The sequence below is a fragment of the Panulirus ornatus genome, chromosome 2, assembly GCF_036320965.1.
Source record: "Panulirus ornatus isolate Po-2019 chromosome 2, ASM3632096v1, whole genome shotgun sequence".
NCBI lineage: Eukaryota > Metazoa > Arthropoda > Malacostraca > Decapoda > Palinuridae > Panulirus > Panulirus ornatus.
Window position 1 is genome coordinate 26697137 of NC_092225.1, and position 25300 is coordinate 26722436.

The following is a 25300-nucleotide window of genomic DNA, read 5'->3' on the forward strand; positions in this document are numbered from 1 at the left end:
CGTATGTCTCAGTTGATATGGAGTAATGGGTTAGAAACAGTTACTAAGATGGTTGCAGCCGGTTGTTCAGCGGGGGAAAAACTGACGGGTTTCATATGGAGTGAAAAGATGGACGGAGGGAAGGGCAATGTGGCCGCTACCCGTCATTGTTGCATGAGGACCGAAGTGACGGGAAGTCTTGGCGGGACCTGGCCTGGTCAATAACCTTTGTTCTTCAGCACCAAGTCGTCTGGTGGAGATTACAGGGACGGCCTTTGTCCTATGGAAGTATGGCTGTTGATTGTAGGGGGCAACCTTTATCCTATGGCAGCAATACTTGTAGATTATAGGAGCGACCTTTTATTCTTAGACATTACGACTTATGGTAGCGTAGCTGCAGGCGAAACGCTACAGCAGCACCTCCACATTGTACACCAAACAACTGGCAACAGTACAGTAAGCTAAGCGTTACACGTGTACTAACAATGTATACAGTCAGCTAAGCTTTATACCATTTCTAACAATCAGCTAAGAGTTGTACCACTGTACATACCAAGACTTGAACTACTACCGTCATTTTGTGCCAGATTCACACCACCACTACCACTCAGTAGTGTCTTCGGGGCTCTTACCAGATAGTCCCTCGTCAGCAGCATCTATCAGTACATCTAGTTCACCACCACTCGCAGTACCATTGTTCTCACCACCCACCCTACACATCTTCCACGTCCACAGAGACACCCTCCACCACACGCACTAGTACGCCCTCCACTACTCTGCACTTGCACACCTTTCACACTGCTCCAGTACATCCTCCATCAGCTCATTCTCCACCACACTGGGCCCAGTGCACCCTTCGCCACATTGCATCAGTACACCCTCCACCACACTGCGCACTTCACCCTTCACCACACTGCTTCACTACACCCTTTACCATTGCACCAGTAAACCTTTCATTACACTGCATCGCCCTCCACCACACTGCGCCACTACACCCTGCACTACATTGCATCAGTACACCCTCCGCCACTGTGCACCAGTACACCCTCCACCACACTGCGCCACTACACCCTCCACCACTGTGCACCAGTACACCCTCTTCCACGTTGCGCCAACGTACTGGATAGTGTGAAGCGCTTCGTGCAAGCCCCCTGCCATTATGGTATTTCTTAACGCATGTTCTCATAGGTAGGTAGGTACCATTCTGTACCTGTACACCCTCCACCACTTATCTTCAGACTACCACAACTTGTGTACGAATACCAGCCATACATCAGGACACAAGAATTATCACCACATCACCAACACATCAGACCATAAGACCTCTATCACTCCCACCATCACAATCCACCAGCACTTCAAACCACAAGATCTTCCACCATTCTCACCTCTTATCGCCAACACAGCACACCACACCACAAGACCTCTGGCAAATCCTCCACCTTTTTCTCTAGCACAACATACCACTTCATCCAACTCTAAGTATATTTTTAGTTTTTCTTTTTTTTTGGGGGGGGGGGGGGCTGAGTTTTCTTCGCGTAAGTCACAACTCAGTCTATGACTTCGTATTCTAAGTGAAAGCCTGGTCTGCTAGACGATTTTGTGCTGCAGATCTACTTCTGGTGTATAACATGTCATGCTCTGGTTCACCTTGGAGGAACTTGTCCCGTCGCTTTTTAAAATCGAAGAGGTCTTCCCATGGTGTTCCTTACATCTGGCACTAATTGACTGAACAGATGTAGTAGGCTCCAATATGTTTGCTTTCCTTGCTCTTTTTACAGTGTTTGTGCTCCTAAGTAGATTCGATTTGCAGTAATCTGGTAAGTTGTCATTTGTATGTCACATTGTTAGCAGGAAGAGACTTGTTTAAGTTTTAGGTGAGCTGAAGTATCAGTAGTCAATCATATATAGTACATATTACATTCCATTGTGGTACATGGATGTGTCACTTGAAAATGGTGCTTAAATGAAATTCATGTGAATCATACATATGATTACCTACTGTAGTAGAAAATGGGCCAGTCCAAGCAGATCTTACCAATGATTATTAAGTGGTATCAGAGATTTTGCAGGGACAACTTGTGTGTTACAGATGCAAGAAAAGGCATGGTCTAAGCTTGTTGACCTGATGTTTTTTGTTTGATTATGGTAGAATAAATTTCGAGCACCTTTTTGAACTGAAAGATTTTTGCTGAAAATTTCCTTCAAAAATTAGGTTGTCTTATGTACTCGTGTGTCTTCCTCTCATATGCAAGGGTCATCAGTGGTTTTGCTTCCCATGATTAGAAAGTTTTCATTACTCATCCTGTCTACAGACATGATAGTTCCTTTGGTGTGTTCTCAAAAGGTGAGGTCATCTGACCACAATCATTCATGGGTCTTTGAAGCATCACTCATGTTTTGACAAATCTTTATCTGTTGTCAATTTGGCATAGGACTTTTTTCTTTATTTCCATAGTTGTGTTATTTCCGGAAACCCATAGGAAGATACGGTTTATTGTTTTCAGGTTTACAGTGTTGTTAGCTATGAAGAATATATCCCACGAAATACAGTTTCATTCACGTAAGGTGATTTGTACCTACATTGTGTGTTGTTTTCGGTGTCGGAAATGTCAGGAATAGTTGGGTAGGAAGCACGATACCATTAAGGAGAGTGTTTAACAGTAGAGGTAGAATACCACTTTCACCATATCAAATAAGTTTTCACCACCACATAAAGCACAAAGTATTGGATGATATGAAATCTGTTGCATCTGAAATTGATGAAGAATTGTATCGTGTATGTGAAGTGGAATGCTATGCTTAATAGATAGGCATACCTTGATTAACTTATGCATTATTCGTTATGATTTATAGAGAAATAATGTACAATACTTTGGAACAGATCCAGATGTCTTCTTTGTCCACATTCTGTCCCAGATTTGTAGAGGCCAGTTCTGTTGCAGATTGGATCACACACCATTGTCACCATGGTCTTGGAAATAAAGTAGGAAAATTATCATAAAATCACACATGAATTTGCATTGATCATGGCAAGGTGATGCAGTATGCTTGGCATATGGATTGTAATTGCTCACTAAAGGCATGTGAAGCAAATTGGCTCAGGCGCTTGCCTGGTGCTTCAACAGTTTTGATTTATTGATTAAGCCCTTCTTCATACTGGGGATATAAAACAGAATATCCTAATTTTTTGCAGAGGATACACCACACATATGGGCCAGAACTCAGTATTTCCATTCACCAGATGGAGGAAAGCCTGAGCATTGGTTGGATGTAATTTTTTTCTTACAGAGTTCTTGCATATAGGGCCACAAATCAAATGGTGCCATTCACCAAATCATCCAAATAATTATTATTGATATTGTTATAGTATTTGTTTATAATTTGAACATATTTATTTCTTTAATGAGTATTTCTAATAAAGGCAGTATGTCTGCAGAATAATTTTATGAAATTTTTACTATCAATGGCTTTTTAAAAAGCACTTCATCACAATTTTTTCATTAGATTCGTCTGTCTTCTGCTTTGTTGCAGGCAATTAGTGATCCTGGAGATGACTACCAGCGGCGAGCATGGGAGATGGTTACTCCACTTGTTCAGAAACTCAAGCAGTTTTATCTCTTCTCGAATGATATAGGTTAGTCATAAGAGCACTTTCATTGAATGACAACTATAGCATAAATAAATTAGCTAAATCCTTTATTGAAGCTTTTACCTTTTGGCCTTTGTCTGAAGTTTATTATAATATGGGTGATAACAGTGTTTTGTTATAAACATTGTGAAGGGATTTTTGTTACACTATTGCTCACTTGAATATAATTTTGTGAGAAGTGTAAAAAAAAATAGAGTCAGTAGTCACTAAGGATTATGTATTTGTAGAGATGATTGTTCCACGGATCCTAGCAGAGTTGTGTGGGCCAGAGATATCTCCAACGCAACATTTGGAAACACAACAGGCGCTTGTCAAGCAGTTTGCAGAAATACTTGAATTTACCCTAAAATTTGATGAACTCAAGGTATGGCATTTATGTTCATTGGATGAACTTACAATTGCAATTTTAATTAAACAATAAATGGAAGTTTTTAATCATTATGTTAGCAATTTATAACTTCAGTAAAAGAACATTCTTACTGGATGTAAGTGAGGTTGTAAATCTGAGGCCCAAGTGAGGTGATCTCATATCAGGTATATTTACATACCCTTTTTTCAGCATTTTTTCTTACAGGTATACTTTTCTCTTTGTATATAATAATGACCTATTACAGAAACATATTTTTTTCTGTGTTAGCAAGGTGGCAAGGGAACAGATGAAGAACTACCTCACTTCTTTACATCCTCTCTCTATATGTTATGCATATTGCTTTGAAACCAGAGCCCATCTCCACAACCAAGCCCCACAGTCCTTTTCTTGGTTTCCTGTGACCACTTCTTGTGCCTTGGCTCACCTAGATGACAACGCATTGCTTTATTTCTTTCTGCCCCATGCATGTCTCATCTTTCTGAATGTTCAGGTCCTGATAACACAATACTCTCTCTTCCATCCTTCCCTCTCCCTCTTGATCTTCATCTTTCCATTTGTTTCCTACATTTCCAAGACATATATCCTCTAAATCATTCTGCTCTTCACTTTCTTCATCTCCCATATTAATGATTGGCTTACTACCACACATTTCCTTCATTCTGTCATTCCTAACACCCATACAGTACCATCAAGATTATTTACACTATTATCAAAGATACACCATGGCCTGCACTGTTTCAACCTTCATCATTTTGGACTTTTGTTATTTAAGAATTTATTTTCATTGTATTGACTTGTAACATGTTTGCCTTGACGTGTGTGAAATTAAAAAGACAGTTACTTTTATAATTTTAATGTTTAAAAGAATACCCACTTTTAATGCGTGCAGAACTATTGTCCTTGATGAAGGTGAGTGTAGTAGGTTGCCATTGTCCTCGACTGAGGTTTGTCCTGTCCTACCATAAGTTGGATTCTGCACACTCTGTTGGCTAGCCATAGATGGCAACCCCAAACAAAGAGGAGTCACTGGAGTTTCCTGGAGGTCTCAACAACCCACTGTTGACCTTAGAAGCAGTTATATGTCATTTCTAGGGACCTGCTACCTTTGGCATCCATCAAAACATCCTAAGTACACCCATGCCACCTAGCAGATCACCCTTGCTGCCCCAACTTAATGTAACTCAATTCACAAGAAAAACAGAGGCTTAATAGTGTTCTATACTAATCGTATAAATGGGCTTCTGTGGTGTAGTGGTTAGTGTTACTGATCATGAGTCATGCATGGACTCATATAGATTCAAATCCTTGGTTTGACAGTTGGCTTTCACCCAACCTAAGTGTTCATCCTCTCCTTGAGGCTGGTCGACATGGGTAACAGGCTTAGGTTGTTTTCTGTTTCCTGGCACAGCCTCGCTGACACAGGGAATGGTGATCAAGTATGGGAGAGAAGAGGGGATTGTGTATGATTTTTTTTTTTTTCATGCATTTGTGGGGTGATGTGGCATTGGGAATAGATGATGGCAAGGAAGTATGAATATGTATATGTGTAATGTGTATGTATGTATATACTAGCTCTCCCCTACTTACGAACTACATGACTTACGACCATCCATACATATGACCGGAAAAATATATAAATTAATGAATAAGAATGATGAAATGTGAGCTAAAGAATCTTGACTAAAAGGTAAAAAGAAACTACAGAACCATATAATAAAGCTGGTTAACAACCAAAAAAAAAGGATGATTATGATAAAAAATTGAGTAAGATAAAAAAATGCTGTACAGGTATATGGATTCTACATGCCATGCTAACATATGCCCAACTTGCGTCCATTTCGAGATCCAGCCAGCCAGTCATGACAGAACTTGGTTGTATGTCTGGGAGGGGGTGTATATGCATATGTACATGCATGTGCATATATTTATATGTGTATGTGAGTGGATGTATCTTTCTGTATGTGCTACCTAGCACTACCTCGCTAATACAGGAAATGATGAAGTATGAAAAAAGAAAAAATATATATCTGGAGAAAGCATATGATAGAGTGGATAGAGATGCTCTGTGGAAGGTATTAAGAGTATATGGTGTGGGAGGTAAGTTGCTAGAAGCAGTGAAAAGTTTTTATCAAGGATGTAAGGCATGTGTACGAGTAGGAAGAGAGGAAAGTGATTGGTTCTCGGTGAATGTCGGTTCGCGGCAGGGGTGTGTGATATCTCCGTGGCTGTTTAGTTTGTTTATGGATGTGGTTGTTAGGGAGGTAAATGCAAGAGTTTTGGAGAGAGGTGCAGGTATGCAGTCTGTTGTGGATGAGAGGGCTTGGGAAGTAAGATCAAAAATGCTACATAGAAATACCTTTTGAAGTTTTGCCATGGGTTCTTGGCACTTGTTGAGATAGCATTGCAAGCTAGCATTCTTTCAATGGATACTTAGCTGTTCACACTCTTAACACCCATTTCCTCCTTTCTTTTTTGAATGGAAAAGTGATTATAAGCTCAAGACAGGTTATAATGAAGAAAGTTGTATTACAGGGTACTCATAAGAATATGATTTTCCAAGTGTATGTTGAATTTTTTTGTTAGTGTGTACTACTTGATAGAGATGGTGTTGATGGTAAACAATCTTTCATTTGTTACGTAGCTCTTAAAACTCGTAACATGCATTTTATTCATATTTTTGTGACTACTTCCACGATTATTAGTGTATGAGTTGGTTGACAACCTACTGTAGAGAATTGTTTAGAAAATATATGAATACAGTATTTTTTACCAAGTATAGGTTGAACATGTAGCTTGCAAGAAAAATACAAAACATGCATGGAATGATTGCAGAAACTTAGAAGATTAGGCTTATGGTTGAAGTGATTCCTGGATACACTGGTAACCTGGAAAAGTAGAGGTGGTAGTAAGAAACAAAATAGTTCAAGAAGCAAGACATGTAAGCCTTCATACTAACACTGCCATTCTGGCAGAATGTTGTCAAAGGTACTTACAGGTAGGTAGGCACTCTTTCTCCATGATACATAATTATAAGCTGTTAACCTTATGAACCTTTCTCACTATGTATTTCCCACCAGATGACAACTCCAGCCATCCAAAATGATTTTAGTTACTACCGTCGTACTGTTATGCGTTCCAAGATAGAACATAATGGCACAGACACTGTTGAAGACGATTTAACGATAGACCATCAGCTAGCTAACAAGATGAGTCTTTTTTATGCCAATTCCACTCCAATGCTGAAAATCCTTAGTGAGGCAACTTCTAAATTTGTCACAGAGGTGAGGTTTATTTATGTTATTAAGAGTATGTTCTGTTTCATTATAGAATGCTATGAACTTGTGACTTCTTGTCATAGACCATATGGTTGTTTTTACCAGTGATACTTAAATGTAGTTATTAATGGAAGAATAAGTTTTTGTTAAGTTTATTGAATGTGAGATATAAATTGCTTTTCTCTTGTATACTGGATAACTCTAGCTAAGGCAGCCCTTAGAAGGGATAAAGCTTTTCAGATGTAGGTAGACTGTGAACTGAAAAGACATGATTTCTAAGGAGCTGGGATATATTATCTAATGTTCCTTATGTCTGAAAGCTTTTTGGTCATGATAATAGCAACACTAAAATTACTTTAGAAAAGAAACAGCATAAGAATCATTACTTAATACATGAGTGTAGGGGTAAGGGGGGACACCCCTTTCTCCTTGAGCTATCATTATCCAGTAATGGTGATTTATATATTCCTACAGTTATTCTCACACCTTTAGTCCCTCAAAAGGAAATATAAAAGTATGTTTATTTAACTGTTTCATTGACTTAACATTAGTGACCAAAGAAATAACCTTGCCAGTACATGACATTCCCAAAACAATGACATAAGTTTTTAATAAGGAGATTTTTTCTACCAACAAAATCATTTGAAATTGTTTCATTGAATAAAACTTCCTTAATTATTACTGTCAGCTGTCTTATACCATAATTCAAAACTTGTTGCTGGTCTCCTAATAAATTTACTTATGCACAAGAGTTGCACTCCCTTTTATAAGAATTTTACTAATGTTAGTGATTGAATTTGATATCCAAAAAACTCAAAAGTTCTAAGTTTTTTGAGATACAATATAACTCAAAAGTTCTAAGTTCTTTGAGATACAATATGTTGTTTTGAAGCTTTCATCAGTGTTTTAATGATTTCATCTCCCCCCACCACCATTAAATCCTGGATGTATAGCTGCCTTAGTGTGTAGAAAAGTAAATGGTTTAGGCAAACTTAAAATTTTTGTAGTTGAGATCATTGGGGCTAGGACTGGAAGGGTTGATCCTGCACCTGCTGAATCTACTTGTCTGCTTCTTGATCTGTCTCTTCTCCAGTAGCTCTAACCATAGTGTCATATAATACATTTCATCTTTTTATCCTTGGTAAAGGATTCATGCTTAGTTGTTGTAAGGACTGGAAAACAGATTTTTTTTTTAATAAACAGTAATGAAGACCACATTTTCCTAATTAGTGCTGAAATAAGTCCCCCGATGATCTGAAAAAGAACACTCTCAAGATTTGCAGATGATGGATGATTATTCTCATCTTGAAGACTTGATTGCAATTCTTGCTAATATTACTGATCTCACGTAAAGTTTTTTACTGTTTTAAATTCTTTATTCACTACAGCATCATAGTTACTGATGAATAATGTGTGTAGAGTTGAGTAACTGATATATTTTCAAGCAGGTAGTTATGTAAGTTCTTTGTTTATTGGTGAGGATAGTCAGCTCCTCATAAGCATAATTCACTGTCTCTCCATGATTTGACTTCTTGTTAAGGTATGGACAGCATTCAGGATAGCATGAAATATAGTAGTGGTTAGTGAATGATAAATCTTTAACCATATAAACTTTTACCAACACAATTCTAAGCGAAGGCTATTTGTACAACAAAAGAGCAGCAGTCATGAGAACATAATGACAGAAAAGCTTTGCTCATCGTTAAGTAATTTTACCAGATTTATCTTATACTTATTTTTCTGTTTCATCTGCAGCATAAGGAGATACCCCTTGAAAACACAACAGAAACTCTTGGCACCATGGCAAAAGTGTGTCAGAGAATGTTAGAAAATCCGTGAGTATTGTTTATTTCTAACATTTGTATGTAAACTTTTAACAAGTTTCATTGTGAGAATTTATCACAATGCATTAACTCTGGCCTGTTTTCAAAAATTATCAGTTTAGAGAAGGATATTATGACTTACAGTAAGGAAAAGGAAACATTGACAAAGAGGATACATGAGTCAGTTATGGAGGGGACAAGGAGAAAGGGAAGACCAAATTGGAGATGGAGGGCTAGAGTGAAATTGATTTTGAATGCTCAGTGCCTGGTCACACAAAAGGATGAAAGGCATGCATGGGATAGAGTGAATTAGAGTGATGAGGTATACAGGGATCTGTGTTGTGTCAGTGGACAAAATAAAAAATCATTATATATATAAACAACTAAATATTTAATCTTTAAGTAAAAATGACAGAAAATTTCGTGTAATGTCATACAGTACAGCTAAAAAGTAGTGTTTACTTTGTGGCAAGCATATGTCTAGCAGTGTTGAGCATGGCTGTGTAGTAGATTGTGCAGGATTATTATATAATGTTTATTCTTGTAATTAAAGTTTCCATTAATCTTACAGTTATGTACTTTTCATAGTCTTGAAATTCCTGAATTTTAGGGTAGGAAGAGCATTTATTTATGGATGCTGAAAGGTTAAATGGAAGAGCATGTTCCAACTTCGTTTGTTGGTGTCCTCATATACATTGCCATTGCTACTTTCATTAACACCACAATGGTGAGCAACTGCTGAAGTGCCAGACCCACACATAAGTTCATTCAGTATCTTGGACAGGCTAGCTTGAAGTAGGAATACTTGAGGACACTTCAGCATAATGGTGACTTGTTGAAGCGGGTATGTGTAGAAATGTATGAGTGCCAAATGATGTGTCCTTACTCTTTGAATTCTAGCAAAAACTGACATGTTGGGCAGCATCAGCACCCCTGCAGCATATGATCAGTTTTGCTTGCTTTACATCACGACGGCTTATGTTATAATGAAAAAATGGAAGTGATGTAGATGCCCTTGGTATACTGAAATTGTTATATCAAAATATGGTATATCACAATGCTACTGTACTAGATTTTTACTCATAACATGTGGAAAAAGTTTTAGATAAAGTATATGCTGCATTTATGAATTTCAAGAAAGACTGTTTAGGAAAGTAGTATACTTTGATACTTAGATATAAGTTGATGTTGGAAAGCTTTAGCTTTTCAGAGCACAAACAAAAGAGTGTTGAATGGTATTAGGATTTTAGATAAAAGTGTATGTGTAGGAGAATATAAATTAATTAGTAAATGCTTGGAATTGAATTATGATGTATGATAGAGAAGTTCAGTCGGAATATCTCCTGTCCAAATTTTTTGGAATGGGAGAGTTTGAATTGTTTTTTTTTCTTCAGATTATAGTTACCACTTTTTCCGATGTACCTAGATTAAGGTCCAAACATTTTGTATCTAAAGCTTTGGCATATTTGTAATGCAGTTTTTAGATGTTTCTTGCTTGTAATATATGTATATGTTTATTATGTAAAACATTTAGAGAAAGTTTTTGTACTTATCCAAAATTCTTCCTTTGTCTGCTTTTGACAAGTCTAATGTAGACAAAAGTAGGGTTTGGTGATTACATAGATGATAAAGTGTTGGATTAGCATCAGGTAAAGAGTAGGGTGAGGCTGTCTCAACTAACATTAAAGAAAAATTGTAATCCCTTTATTCTTTCATACTTGTTTGCCATAGTCATGATTAGGATTAATGAGATAACAATAATGGAAAATAGGTCAAACAATAATGGAAAATAGGTCACTTGTCTTATGCTCAGTCAAAACCTGCATCTGGTTGTACTGAACTGAGAGATAATGAAGACTACATTTCACTTTTATTTCAGGGAGTTAATAGCTAGGTTTCGACGAGAGGAGACACAGCTTTTCATCTTGCGGGTGATGGTTGCTCTCATTATCCTGTATGATCATGTTCACCCAGTGGGCGCTTTTGTTAAGGCTTCCAATGTTGATGTAAGTTTCTCTTCAGGAATATTATGAATATGCTTTTAGAAAAACCAATTTTAGAATTATAAATCAAGTTCTGTTAGCCAAATCAAAGTAACTTTTTAATTGGGAACTAGTGTAATTTTACATAAGATCAACTACTAGTATATTCATACATAAGATCAACAACTCTGGTAGGTAGTAGTTGGTTGGTAACCCCCGACCAGCAAGGCATATCACTGATACTACCTGCCTGGTTATTGGAAGGATTTGTTAGAGCTACATTTTGAGACAGCATGTCAGTAGGTGTTTCTGATGGTATAGCAGTCCCATTAGTGCTTATGGATGTGAGGCATGGGCTTCAGACAGAACTTTAAAGAACTGAGTGACTGTGTTGGAAGTGAAATGTTTAAGGAAAATATGTGGTGTGAGAAGGGTTGATTCAATAGGAAATGACAGGGGCAGAGAGAGGCTTGATAGAAAGAGGAGTTTGTATGAGTGAGCTAAAGAGGGTTTGCTGAAATGGTTTGGAAACACAGAGAGGATGAGTGGGGAAGGGATGTCTGACAGGTTGAACATATCAATAGAAGGACCAAAGAAAAGGGGGAACAGAAGAGGAAGTGGAATGATGGAGTGAGAGATGCTTAAAAGGCTCTGGGACTGAACATGCAGGAAGGTGCAAAACGTGTAAGGGATGGAGGGAATTGGAGCAATGTGGTTTACAGGGGATGATGTGCTATCAGTGGGCTGAACCTGGGCATATGAAGTATCCCGAGGAAGCCGTGAAAAGGTCTGGGGGACTGATTGTGGATGGGTGCTGTGGTTTTGGTGCATTATACATAACAACGAGAGAGTAGGTATGAACAGATAAATCCATTTGTTCATCTCTTCCTGGTGCTATCTTGCTAATGAAGGAAATGATGAACATGTATGAAAGAAAAAAAGAATATTGTTAACTGTGTATCATTTTTTTTCATTAGGTAAGTATTCTAATTTGATATTGTTCATGTATTCCAAATTATACTTTATTAGTGAAGGCCTTGGACTCAAACCCGTGATGGCACATTAACTAAACTTCTACCTACATCATTATTGCATTTCTTTTCCAGGTGAAAGGCTGTGTGAAAGTTTTGAAAGACCAGCCAGCATCTAGTTCAGAAAACCTTCTTAATGCTCTCAGGTTAGTGTTCCATAATTTTGTAACATGCAAATTTATTTTTCTCCTTACAATGGAAAGAGAAAGAGAAAAGTAAAAGAGAGTGATAGGCATTATTTGCAGGGAAGGAGTGCAAGTGATTTGGGGATGTATAAGAAAAAGTAGCGGGACATGGGTGCTGAAAAAGAGGGCAAATTAGAGTTGAGCAAGTTAATAGCATAAGATAAACAAGAGAACAAATGGAAATATCACTGAAGGGGGCAAATAGGAAAGTGGTAACAGGCAGAAACAAGATCGTCGAAAAATATATTTCCCTGATTCACCATTTCACATATTCTTTTCCATCATTCATAAAATATTTCAAGATATTGTAAGGTTTTCCTTTCATAATGCCTCTTGTAATGATATCATGGCAGAGCAAAATAGTGATGAATTCCTGTACCAAAGCAATGGTAAAATATTTTCTTTCATACTATTTACCATTTCCCGCATCAGCGAGGTAGCGTTAAGAACAAAGGACTGGGCCTTTGAGGGAATATCCTCACCTGGTCCCCTTCTCTGTTCCTTCTTTTGGAAAATTAAAAAAAAAGAGGGGAGGATTTCCAGCCACCCGCTCCCTCCTATTTTAGTCGCCTTCTACGACATGCAGGGAATACGTGGGAAGTATTCTTTCTCCCCTATCCCCAGGGATAACCACCAACCTTTCGGTTAACAGCCAGTAAAATCATTTTGAATTATATCTCATCGGCTAATAGTCACTTTGTTAGGAACACCATGCTTTCATATCATTAATGTGCCATTTGATTGAGAGTTACCTGACTTGAAAACATAGAGCTACATAATATTACAAACATACTGTATACCTGTACAGTAAAGTGTCACAAACTGAAATGGATAAACTAACCGAAGATGGCTTGACAAACTGTTTGTTGTCTAATATGGCAGAAATGCTTAATCCGGTGTGAACACTAAAACTCTTCTGAATAATTTTTTTTTTTTTTTTCCCGCTGTCTCCCGCGTTTGCGAGGTAGCGCAAGGAAACAGACGAAAGAAATGGCCCAACCCACCCCCATACACATGTATATACATACGTCCACACACGCAAATATACATACCTACACAGCTTTCCATGGTTTACCCCAGACGCTTCACATGCCTTGATTCAATCCACTGACAGCACGTCAACCCCGGTATACCACATCGCTCCAATTCACTCTATTCCTTGCCCTCCTTTCACCCTCCTGCATGTTCAGGCCCCGATCACACAAAATCTTTTTCACTCCATCTTTCCACCTCCAATTTGGTCTCCCTCTTCTCGTTCCCTCCACCTCCGACACATATATCCTCTTGGTCAATCTTTCCTCACTCATTCTCTCCATGTGACCAAACCATTTCAAAACACCCTCTTCTGCTCTCTCAACCACGCTCTTTTTATTTCCACACATCTCTCTTACCCTTATGTTACTTACTTGATCAAACCACCTCACACCACACATTGTCCTCAAACATCTCATTTCCAGCACATCCATCCTCCTGCGCACAACTCTATCCATAGTCCATGCCTCGCAACCATACAACATTGTTGGAACCACTATTCCTTCAAACATACCCATTTTTGCTTTCCGAGATAATGTTCTCGACTTCCACACATTCTTCAAGGCTCCCAGAATTTTCGCCCCCTCCCCCACCCTATGATCCACTTCTGCTTCCATGTTTCCATCCGCTGCCAGATCCACTCCCAGATATCTAAAACACTTCACTTCCTCCAGTTTTTCTCCATTCAAACTCACCTCCCAATTGACTTGACCCTCAACCCTACTGTACCTAATAACCTTGCTCTTATTCACATTTACTCTTAACTTTCTTCTTTCACACACTTTACCAAACTCAGTCACCAGCTTCTGCAGTTTCTCACATGAATCAGCCACCAGCGCTGTATCATCAGCGAACAACAACTGACTCACTTCCCAAGCTCTCTCATCCCCAACAGACTTCATCCTTGCCCCTCTTTCCAAAACTCTTGCATTCACCTCCCTAACAACCCCATCCATAAACAAATTAAACAACCATGGAGACATCACACACCCCTGCCGCAAACCTACCTTCACTGAGAACCAATCACTTTCCTCTCTTCCTACACGTACACATGCCTTACATCCTCGATAAAAACTTTTCACTGCTTCTAACAACTTGCCTCCCACACCATATATTCTTAATACCTTCCACAGAGCATCTCTATCAACTCTATCATATGCCTTCTCCAGATCCATAAATGCTACATACAAATCCATTTGCTTTTCTAAGTATTTCTCACATACATTCTTCAAAGCAAACACCTGATCCACACATCCTCTACCACTTCTGAAACCACACTGCTCTTCCCCAATCTGATGCTCTGTACATGCCTTCACCCTCACAATCAATACCCTCCCATACAATTTGCCAGGAATACTCAACAAACTTATGCCTCTGTAATTTGAGCACTCACTCTTATCCCCTTTGCCTTTGTACAATGGCACTATGCACGCATTCCGCCAATCCTCAGGCACCTCACCATGAGTCATACATACATTAAATAACCTTACCAACCAGTCAACAATACAGTCACCCCCTTTTTCAATAAATTCCACTGCAATACCATCCAAACCTGCTGCCTTGCCGGCTTTCATCTTCCGCAAAGCTTTTACTACCTCTTCTCTGTTTACCAAATCATTTTCCCTAACCCTCGCACTTTGCACACCACCTCGACCAAAACACCCTATATCTGCCACTCTATCATCAAACACATTCAACAAACCTTCAAAATACTCACTCCATCTCCTTCTCACATCACCACTACTTGTTATCACCTCCCCATTTGCGCCCTTCACTGAAGTTCCCATTTGCTCCCTTGTCTTACGCACTTTATTTACCTCCTTCCAGAACATCTTTTTATTCTCCCTAAAATTTAATGATACTCTCTCACCCCAACTCTCATTTGCCCTTTTTTTCACCTCTTGCACCTTTCTCTTGACCTCCTGTCTCTTTCTTTTATACGTCTCCCACTCAATTTCATTTTTTCCCTGCAAAAATCGTCCAAATGCCTCTCTCTTCTCTTTCACTAATACTCTTACTTCTTCATCCCACCACTCACTACCCTTTCTAATCATCCCACCTCCCACTCTTCCCATGCCACAAGCATCTTTTGCTCCATTTTACTCCATTAATAGTTTTGTAGTTACAATGCCTTTTATAGTGATGCCAGAGCAAAGTAAAATTGGATTCCTATACCATAAGGACTAATAGAATTGTTTTGCATCATATTTTGACTGCAATTGTTCACCTTGTTCCTACCAAGTTTCCACATCCTTAATGTGCTGTGTAATCAAGAGCTACCCCACTCAAAAAAATCTAAAGATACGCCATATCATAGAGCTGTATTTGAAGAACTGTAATGTATACTTTACTGTATACAGTAAAGTCTCACATACGATACTGCATTGGATAAACTTAGTGAAGAATGCTGGACAAACTTATAAAACAGCAATCATACTTATCTAGTGTAGACATTAGAACATTCATGATGGAAAAATGAAGGCTTAATGCTTCATCCATGCTTGTGGTACAGCCTTAAAATTTGAGAATATCATAATAATTTTGATAATGTTTGTCTTCAATGATGATAGTGTTAAGAGTATGAAAGAGGACTGTAAGGGCGTTTGTTAGAAAACAACAGGTAGAGTGAAGATGTATTTGTTGAAAGATGTGAATACAGATGTGGTGAAAATAGGTTACACTTGTTTTCTGAAATATAAAGTTCATAGAAAGTGAGAATAGTAGTTATTTTCACATTAATTGATATACAAGTTAAATTTAGATTTTTGTGCATAAAGGTAAACAGGTGATTTTAACTACTTTGGTTGGTATGTGTAAAGTTAAACAGGTAACTCATAACTACCTTCATGGCCTTGTATAGTGGTAAACTAAATCTTCTCAATATTAGTTCACTTCTCACATTAATTTATGTAGTTATTTTACCAGCGTACAGTTAGTCCACCAGTCTGGCTTTCATCGGAACAGTGATCTTCCCCTATATTTTTTTACATGTTACCTTTAACTCTTTTATGCTCAGCTTAGAATATGACATACTTAGAACTTTGGGTAAATTTATTATTATTTGTTTTCAGATACACAACGAAGCACCTGAATGATGACAGCACTCCCAAACATATTAAGATGTTGTTGGCTGTATAACAGATACTTTTATATTGTAATTAGATTTTAAAATGTTTTACTTAAAGAGTGATTTTTGCTTCCATATTTAATTCAGCCTCTGAATTATTTGAATCATCAGTGTGAATTTGAACAGTTTATCTGAGTTATTTGAAATCCAACTGATTTTCATTACTGATGATTATTTGAAAAAATCATTTGATGATATAACTTCGTCGTAGTATGTTGTCTGCATTTTTCTTAATGCAGCCATACACTTTTCAGTATTCAGATATTGCACACAAGCCATAATGATACAAACCAAATTTAATCTGTATTATTTTCATATTTCCCGTGTGTTTTGAGATGTTTCAAAAAGGTTCAGTGAGTGTCTTGGAAAAGTTGATTGGAAATAGTATGATTGATACCTGCAGATACTTACTTGGCATAACAGGTTTAGAATTATATAAGCACTCAACTTTGACGAAGTGCTAGTTACCATGACCTGAATATGGCCCACTATGGGAGTAAAGTAAGACAGTTCATAGGTGAAAATTTTCTGTGATATATCCAGAAGTCAGTGTTAATTATTCATTTTGTATCGCATATATGTATGAACTTATTTCTAAGCAAGCACACCTTCAAAGAGTGTGATATTGTACAGCAAAATGGTATCTTACCTGGTTGCTGTTTTTTTTGTAGAAAATATACTGGTGAAAATGAAAGATAATGCATGAAATAGTTAATGAATGAATAACATAGGCAATTCTATATGTGTTTCTGTATACTGATTATTACATTTAAACCTGCACAGCAACTGGTATACATCAGTAAATGTATTTTTTAATTACAGACTGGAGTTCATAGCATATTCATAATTATGAATGATGGAACTTTTCTTTATGGCCAGTGAGAAACTTTTTACCCACTAAGTTGATGTGACCTGATCCTCTTTTCTTTTTTTATTTTTCTTAGCACTATATTCTTGAATATATGAAAAGAATGTTAAACAAGTCTTTTCTTTAATTTTGAATATCAATATGGATATTCCACAGTAAACTTGTTTAAATGCGTTAGAGGGTCAACTCATGTCTACTGGTATCACTGTTGGGTCATCATCTGCTCAGTTGTTAGTTTAAGATTAAATATTAAGCTACTAAAAGTAGTTTTGTAAATAGTAAAATGCACATGTGTTCATAAACTTCCCTGAAGATAAATTTCCTATACAACATTACCTCTGTTGTCTGTTTCATAAATCTTGAAGACTGACAATAGAAATATTTCGTCTTCAAGAAAAAAGTGATTTCCACTTAAGCTGGGACACGCCTTTTGTATGTGAATGAAATTCACTGTAATAGTAGTAGTATGGTTCTGTGGTGGAACACTACTGTACTAGTTTCTTGCAGTTCAACAATGCTGCCTGTGACATCTTCCTAGCTTACTGCTTGCTGACCTGTCAAAGGCCAACAGTCAATCATAGATGCCAAACAAAGGTCACAAATCACCCATTGAAGTACAAACACTGTTGACATAGAAAATCATAATATAGGGCTGAAGCCTTTCAAATGATGTAGGAAGTCAGGAAAGAAATATGAAATGTGCTACAAATGGAATGATAGTGTGATTCAGTTAAGTGACAGGAGTCCAGCTAATCAGGCTGTAAGCCACAATTGTATTTCTTATGTTCAAGTTTAAATTTATTATCTAAACACAGATAATTTTTTTTTTCAAGAGTCCTGCTGTGGTTGTAGGATATAGGGAAGACAAGCAAACACAAAACATTAGGAAAATCAGACATAGTGCAGAGTAACAGAAACTTAAGATTAATATATTCCTTTTTACTGGTGAGATGCATGAATTATTCCCAGCTGTTCTGATCCACTTACATCTTTACAGTAAGCCAGAAATGAGACAGAACTCTCCCTGATGAAGAGATTTTTGTGTAAGGTAAAAGATTTTAAAAGATATTAGGTAGTGTATGATAACTGTTTACATTGTTTTCAGAACTTAAGAATTTGATAGGCATGATATGAAACTCAGATTTGTAAATAATTTGCCCATGTGTGTATTTTGTATTTGTGAATCTGTATGTAGGTATGTGTGTGTGTGTGTGTGTGTGTGTGTGTGTGTGTGTGTGTGTGTGATAACCTGATTATGTAGTGCACAAAGAAAATGAGATTTACACTGCTTTGTCTGTGCTTATGTGTGTAATTACTGTTTTTGCTCTATAGGGAGTGAGTTTTATGCTTGTGATGCCCTTACATATTATTATACACTCCCCAGGACCCCTTTTATCAAACTCTTGCAGCTTCAAGGCTGCACTCCAAGCAGGAGTTGGGAGATGATGGACTCTACTCACTCCTATCTATCTTTGGTGGTGCAGTTGTGTCAAAGCTTGCTTTTTGCTTGCATTATAACACTTGAAAGCAGAAGAGCTGTGAAACTCTTTCCCTCCCCTGAAGCCCACTCTGCTTACATTTCTGGTGAGACAGAGGTTTTCCATAAAGTCAAGGATACCTTCATAAAAAGAAAGTGTGCTGATTTGACTTCTCTCAGGTCCTCAACTAGAAGAATCTCTTAAGAACTTGTGTAATTCAGCCTTTCCCCCTTAATCTAACATGATCAATGAATAACAGTCTTTTGCTGATAAAGCAACTTATTTTTGGTATTTCATTTTCCCCAAATTCAGCTCTGAATGATTTTGAATCTACTCATTTTCCCTATTTCACCTCATTGAACCCATGCCTTCTCTTATATTTTTTGAGTGTATGGTCTTTTGAGTACTCTTCCAGCTCCTGGTGAACAATGTTTATGGCCCAGATGTCATACCCTTTTGAGTCCAGAGGTACAGTTCAGCTCCATTCCTTTTTTGCCCATTTAACCTCTGTTTAAAAGCCTTAACCTTCCTTCCTTTTGCAAGCATGCCTTAATGTAGCCCATCCTTAAGGAATTAAACTGTTCTCGCCCTTCCAGCTATTGCCCCATTGCTATCACTTCTGTTGTCACAGAAGCTTTTGGAATTTTTACTTATTTATAACTTTTTTAAGTACTCATAACTCCATTCCCCTCTTTTTGATACTGATGATCCCTTCTTTGTGACTCACTTCTGGTCCTCCTCTTTCCTGGATTATGTTGAAACTTTTGTTGTGGCCATCGATATCTCCAAAGCATCTGATAGGATATGACAGTCTTTCCTTTCTAGGCTTCCTTTAGTTATTCTTTTTTTTTGTTGTCCTCTAATACATAGCTTTTCCAATTGATCCCAAGTAGTAGTCATTGCTGGAGCAACTTCCCCAATGATCTTATCATCAGTGGCATTCCTTTAGGTTCTGTCCTATTGCCTAATCTCTTTTCTTTCTCCAAAAAATTATCTTCTCTGTTTTTAACCCTCTTCATTTTTTTGCTTATGACTTCTACACACTTTCCTTCCCTTCCTCTTTTTAATTCCCATTTCCTGTCTCAGTTTGGGTCTATGTACCATGTTAGAATGGGGAAGCAATTACCTGGTAATTTCAGTAGTGCAAAAATTTGCTCATTTTTTTGTGTTCAAATTCAAATCACCACAATTCAACTGTAATATCTTAGTTATTACTATGACCTCCAATCTTTCTTGGAAATGCCACATACTTAACATCACAAGGTTTGCTTAACATCACAAGGTTTGTATCCCAAAAGCTGGAGATGTTGTGTAGGCACCATAACTATTTTCCATTGTGCAGCTATTTTATATATACAGTCATTTTATGCTCATCGGTATAGAATACTATTCACGTATTTGGGATGGTTCTTCCACCTTTCTATAAATGAGTGTGGAATGAAAAGCCTTCCATCTCATTTAATATTTTGGCTTCACCTTTCTCCAACCTTTGTTTTTATTTAAAATGCTGCTGATCTGTTTTCAGCAGATATTATTTTGGCCACTGTTCTCATGAGCTATCTTTATTTGTCCCTGCCACCAAGGCTTGGATCAAAGGCTTGCATCTGGCTGCCATTTCACAGTTTCCATGTGGATACTGGCCACTTTAAGATTGACTATCTGATACCATATACAGGAAGGGGAGGGGTTCCAGCCCCCTTCTCCTGCCCCCTTTAGTTGCCTCCTACAACATGTGGGAAATTTGGAGGTAGAATACTTTCTACCCTTCCTCAGGATATCTTTCATTCATGCTTGTTTACCATTTCCTGTTTTAGCAAGGTAGTCATCATGAGTAATACACTAAAAACCCAGCCCCCTATCCACAACCAGGCCCCACAGACTTTTCCATGGTTTCCTCTAGCTTCTTCATTTGTTGTGGTTCAGTTCGCTGTTATCCTTGTTCACCACATCCCTCGAATTTACTCTATTCCATGCATGCCTTTTACCTGCCTAACATGCAGGTTCCATGCATTCAAATTCTTTTTCACTCCATCCTTCCATCTCCAATTTGTTCTTCCCCTTCTCTCTTTACCCTCCGCTTCTGACACACATATCTTCTTTGGCCTCAAATTATGACGTACTTCCTGCTCCAGGAGTCCTTTTTATCCTTATGAGGCTATTACAGTTCTTAGGAAGCTGGCCACATCCTCTGGTCAGGACCACAGGTCATAAAGTTTTTGGCTGTTGTATTTGTCTATATGCAGAGAGTACAGGGCAATTGAATAGTAAGTGCTTGATGTCTCCTTTATGATAGTTGCATTGTGGGCATGAATGGTCTTGGGATATGTTGAGACAGTGTTTGTACTGTTGTAGTGATGGATGATGTCCAGAGTGTAGGCGGAAGAGTATAATTCGTTTTTGTAGTGGGAGAATGGTTTCAGGGAGGTGTATGTCTGGTGGGTTGGAGTTTGACTTATGTTGGGAGGTTGGTTTTTCAGTGCTTGTTGGGTCTTTTCAGTGTGTTTGTGTTTTGTCAGCATTATATTTGTTGGGGGTGAGAGGATTGTGAGTAAAGGTTACTGAAGTATGAGACAGGATTAATTTTTTTTTCTCTACTTGGGAGTTGGTGGTTGGTTATAGAGTGATTTGGATGGAAAGGGTCTAGTGATGTTGCATAGATTTGAGTGCCGAGCATGTTGAGGTAGGTTAGTATTGGAAGGATCTTAGTCCTCAAAACACTAACTGTTGCCAGATTTGGACAAAGAAAAAGAAGTACTAAGTATCTTAAGTAAGCAATTTATCCCCTCCATTTTATATATGTATACCTTATCTGGTCTTTCCCCTCTCAAAAGCAAAAGTAACAAAAGCTACAAATCACGAAACAAAATGCACCCAGAACAAATCGTGATTAGTCACAATAGATGATATACCCACCATGAAATCGGAATTCCACAGCTGTTAGTTTGCTCATCCTACTCAGTTTGCTGACACTTTTCAAGGCAGTCAGTGTTGCTTGGGTTTTAAACCTCACACAGAAACGGTGACTTGGTTAGCTGACCACCGCCACCCATGTAGTGATACATTCATTTCTTTTTTAATCTTTTCTTTTTCACCATCATTTAGGTAATATATGGATGTTTAATGTTAAGGTGTTAAACTGTGTTAAGTGTGTGCTATGTATTATAATGTATAAATAAAGATTTTTCATACATGTTCCTGTATTAGCAAGGTAGTGCCAAGAACAGATGAATGGCCTCATTTGCTCATATCCACTCTCTATCTGTCATTTGTAATGCACCAAAACCAGAGTCCCATATCCAATGTCAGGCCCCAAAGATATTTACGTGGCTTCCTAGTAACAATGACATATGATGTTTATGAGTTCACAGCATGGGGCTGCTTAGTGTTTTTTCAATCCAGCATCTAATTTTTTTTTGTGCCTTTTATACTATGAGTTTGTTTTATATATCATAATGCAGAGATAAAGATAATATACAGTGTTTTGGAGAGTACTCATGAGTTGTGATGTGAGGCTGCTTAGCTCATTTTAAAATCTAGCACTTTGATTATGATTCTTTTTTCATGCCCATTACAAATTGTTCATCATTACAAATGTAAGGGGTTGGAAACCTGTCACACTTAAGGAAGTTTATGCCATCTTCAAGGTGTCAGACCATAAATACATCTCTGTTTTTTAATCTTTCTTCATATATGTTTTCCCTACTATTTGATGTTGTGTTTAAGAAATGATAATACCAGATAGGAAAACTTTGTGATAAAAAAAAAGAGTAAAAAATGGATCAGTTACCATTTTAATACTTTGCAGCAGAATTCGCTCCTATGTAATTGAGCTGGAAATTAATTCCCCAACTAAAAGGTTAAAGGATGCCCATGAATTTCCTTTTGCTTTTGAAAACTAGGTATTTTTCAAGTAAAAGGGAAAAACAGTTTCTCAGTTACAAGATGAAAAACATCATATAAGAATAAGAAAGCAATAAAGAAACGTTGAAATATGTCTCAAGTTTCTCCTGAAGTAATAAAAACTTTTGGTGGGAGCACATTGTTGAGATAGCACCAAGTACTACACTGCCCAATGTCAACATGAATGCCTCACTGTCACACCCTTTTTCATATATGATGTTTTGATGCATGTTGTTCTTTTCATCGTCATCAAATAGATTTTTATTGTCAAATAGATTATCATCTGCATTGTTAGACTCATTGCTTTAGAGCAAATTCTGCTTGATGTCACAAGCAAATAGCAGCCTTGTCTACCATCCTTCCCATGCCATAGCTGAAATGTAACTGAAGAACTCGTGTGTAATTGTTAAAAGAGGCCTTAGGTATCTTGCACCATCACCAAAGATCATCTGAAACTTGACTGTTGGCACAAAAGCATGGATCATAAAAAGAGGCCTTAAGTATCTTGCACCATCACCATAGATCATCTGAAACTTGACTGTTGGCACAAAAGCATGGATCATACATCTGTATATGGTCCTCTCTACCAGGCAAGGTAGATCTATGTGAAGTCTAGTTAAAAAGTTATTATCAGATACTTCCATGATCCTTGCCCCAACCAAACCACTTTCAAGTTCCTGTATTATTTCTTAATATATTTTTGTTGTTTTAAGGTATCTGTGTGCTTATCATTAATATTTTGATGATGTCACTCAAAGTGAAATACAGATTGTATCCCACCATTTGGTAAAATATATTTATATGTGTTTACTGCTACCTTATTACATACCACATCCAAAGAAAGTGTAGGCATTTCAATATGTTTGAAAGGAAAGCTAAACATACTTGGGGAGTACAGGATTAAACTAAAGTGTTTAGAAAGTTTAACAGTGGCTGGACACTAATGATTATAGCAAATTTATAGGTCTTGCAAACTCTTTTTTACCTTTGTTTTTAATGTATCAAATAATTGTTGGACAGTAAAATAAGTCAGGGTAATTTGTATTTATGTATTTATCATGCATACTTCACTGATGACACTTCAAAATACTATGTGATTCATATTCCACCAGCTATCAAAGTACTTGTTCCACCCACTGGTAGATGCCTTGTAAAGAATACCAGAACAGTACCATATAGCACTGCAAACATAGCATTAACCACTTTCACATTCTTTATTACAGCCATAGTAAATATAAACACTTCAGTTTGTTGCAGAGGAATATTAAACATAGAGTACAGGATGTAAGGCTATTACACTTGAGATGAAACTAGAAATGTTGAGCAGGGTTTGGTGGTGGTCAGAGTCTTATGGCTGTAGCCAGGTCCATTGGTCTCACTCTCTCAATTGTACCCACTATGTGTGAAAAAAAGGCAAAGTACAATCCAAGTCTTTGTCTGGCACTCCAGTTAAGTGTTGCATGAGTGAACAAGAAGAGGAGAAAGTTGATAAACAGGATGGAAATGCCCCTAGCATTGAAGGAAGGACTAGAATTCGAGGGACAAGCTAACATTTATCCAGAAGATGAAGTCACCACAAGTTGGGAGGAAAATTTTTGTCTCATATATGTAATGGTTCAAAAATAAAATCATGGTTTCCATAACATCCAAATGTGAGGCATGGTGGCCAGTCAGTTCTAGATTTAGCACAGGGGTGTTGTTGCAGTTGACATGCAGGTGCTTCATGGAGGTTCAGAGAATTAAGAAGGAATATGTACTGCTTTTATTATGAAAATGTGTTTTACAGTTGTATTTTCAGGGAATGCCTGGACTCAGAGAGAGAGGTAGAAACAAAAAATTTGCCTCTGCTTCACACTCCAGCAATCTGTATTCACAGATTCCCTCCTCCCTCAACATGTGTGACATTTATTAGGCACATACGTACAGTGGTAAGTGGTAACTCGAAAAGCACTAAACTTCACGTACAACCCAGTCATATATTGTACCCCACCAGATACATGCCCCATCTGAAAGTGCACTCCCTAGGCATGTACAAGTGACATTTTCATGTGTTTTGAACATCATTCATCGCTGAAACACCATTAAAAAATTCAACCTATCATGCCAAAGATGCAACTTACATACTGAAGACACTGCACACTATCTTTAACTGCCCTGCACTCATCCTGCACAGATAGACACAATATCTTTTCTTGATCTGTGGTTCTACCTGGTGGACATGGCATTTCCTATTTGCTGTGGGAGCTCCATAAAAGGCATTCCTGGGGCAGGAATATATATATATATATATATATATATATATATATTTTTTTTTTGTTTTGTTTTGTCACTGTCTCCCGCGTTTGCGAGGTAGCGCAAGGAAACAGACGAAAGAAATGGCCCAACCCACCCCCATACACATGTATATACATACGTCCACACATGCAAATATACATACCTACACAGCTTTCCATGGTTTACCCCAGACGCTTCACATACCTTGATTCAATCCACTGACAGCACGTCAACCCCGGTATACCACATCGATCCAGTTCACTCTATTCCTTGCCCTCCTTTCACCCTCCTGCATGTTCAGGCCCCGATCACACAATCTTTTTC

General features: G+C 37.7%; 1 protein-coding gene across 2 annotated transcripts in view; it reads left to right on the plus strand.

Annotated features, from left to right (window-relative positions):
• The window catches only part of LOC139754723 (CYFIP-related Rac1 interactor B-like), an 81904-nt gene extending 59420 nt beyond the window's left edge, over positions 1–22484 (plus strand). The window contains exons 4-10 of one of the 2 annotated variants that reach the window (XM_071672367.1): positions 3514–3616; positions 3859–3995; positions 7079–7282; positions 9032–9111; positions 10979–11105; positions 12188–12258; positions 16401–17628. In XM_071672367.1, the coding sequence (XP_071528468.1) occupies positions 3514–3616; positions 3859–3995; positions 7079–7282; positions 9032–9111; positions 10979–11105; positions 12188–12258; positions 16401–16467 (789 nt within the window). In that variant the 3' untranslated portion in view covers positions 16468–17628. Of the gene's footprint in view, positions 1–3513; positions 3617–3858; positions 3996–7078; positions 7283–9031; positions 9112–10978; positions 11106–12187; positions 12259–16400 lie in introns of both variants that reach the window. The other variant, XM_071672378.1, reaches the window with a different exon arrangement.
• Positions 22485–25300: the final 2816 nt, after the last annotated feature.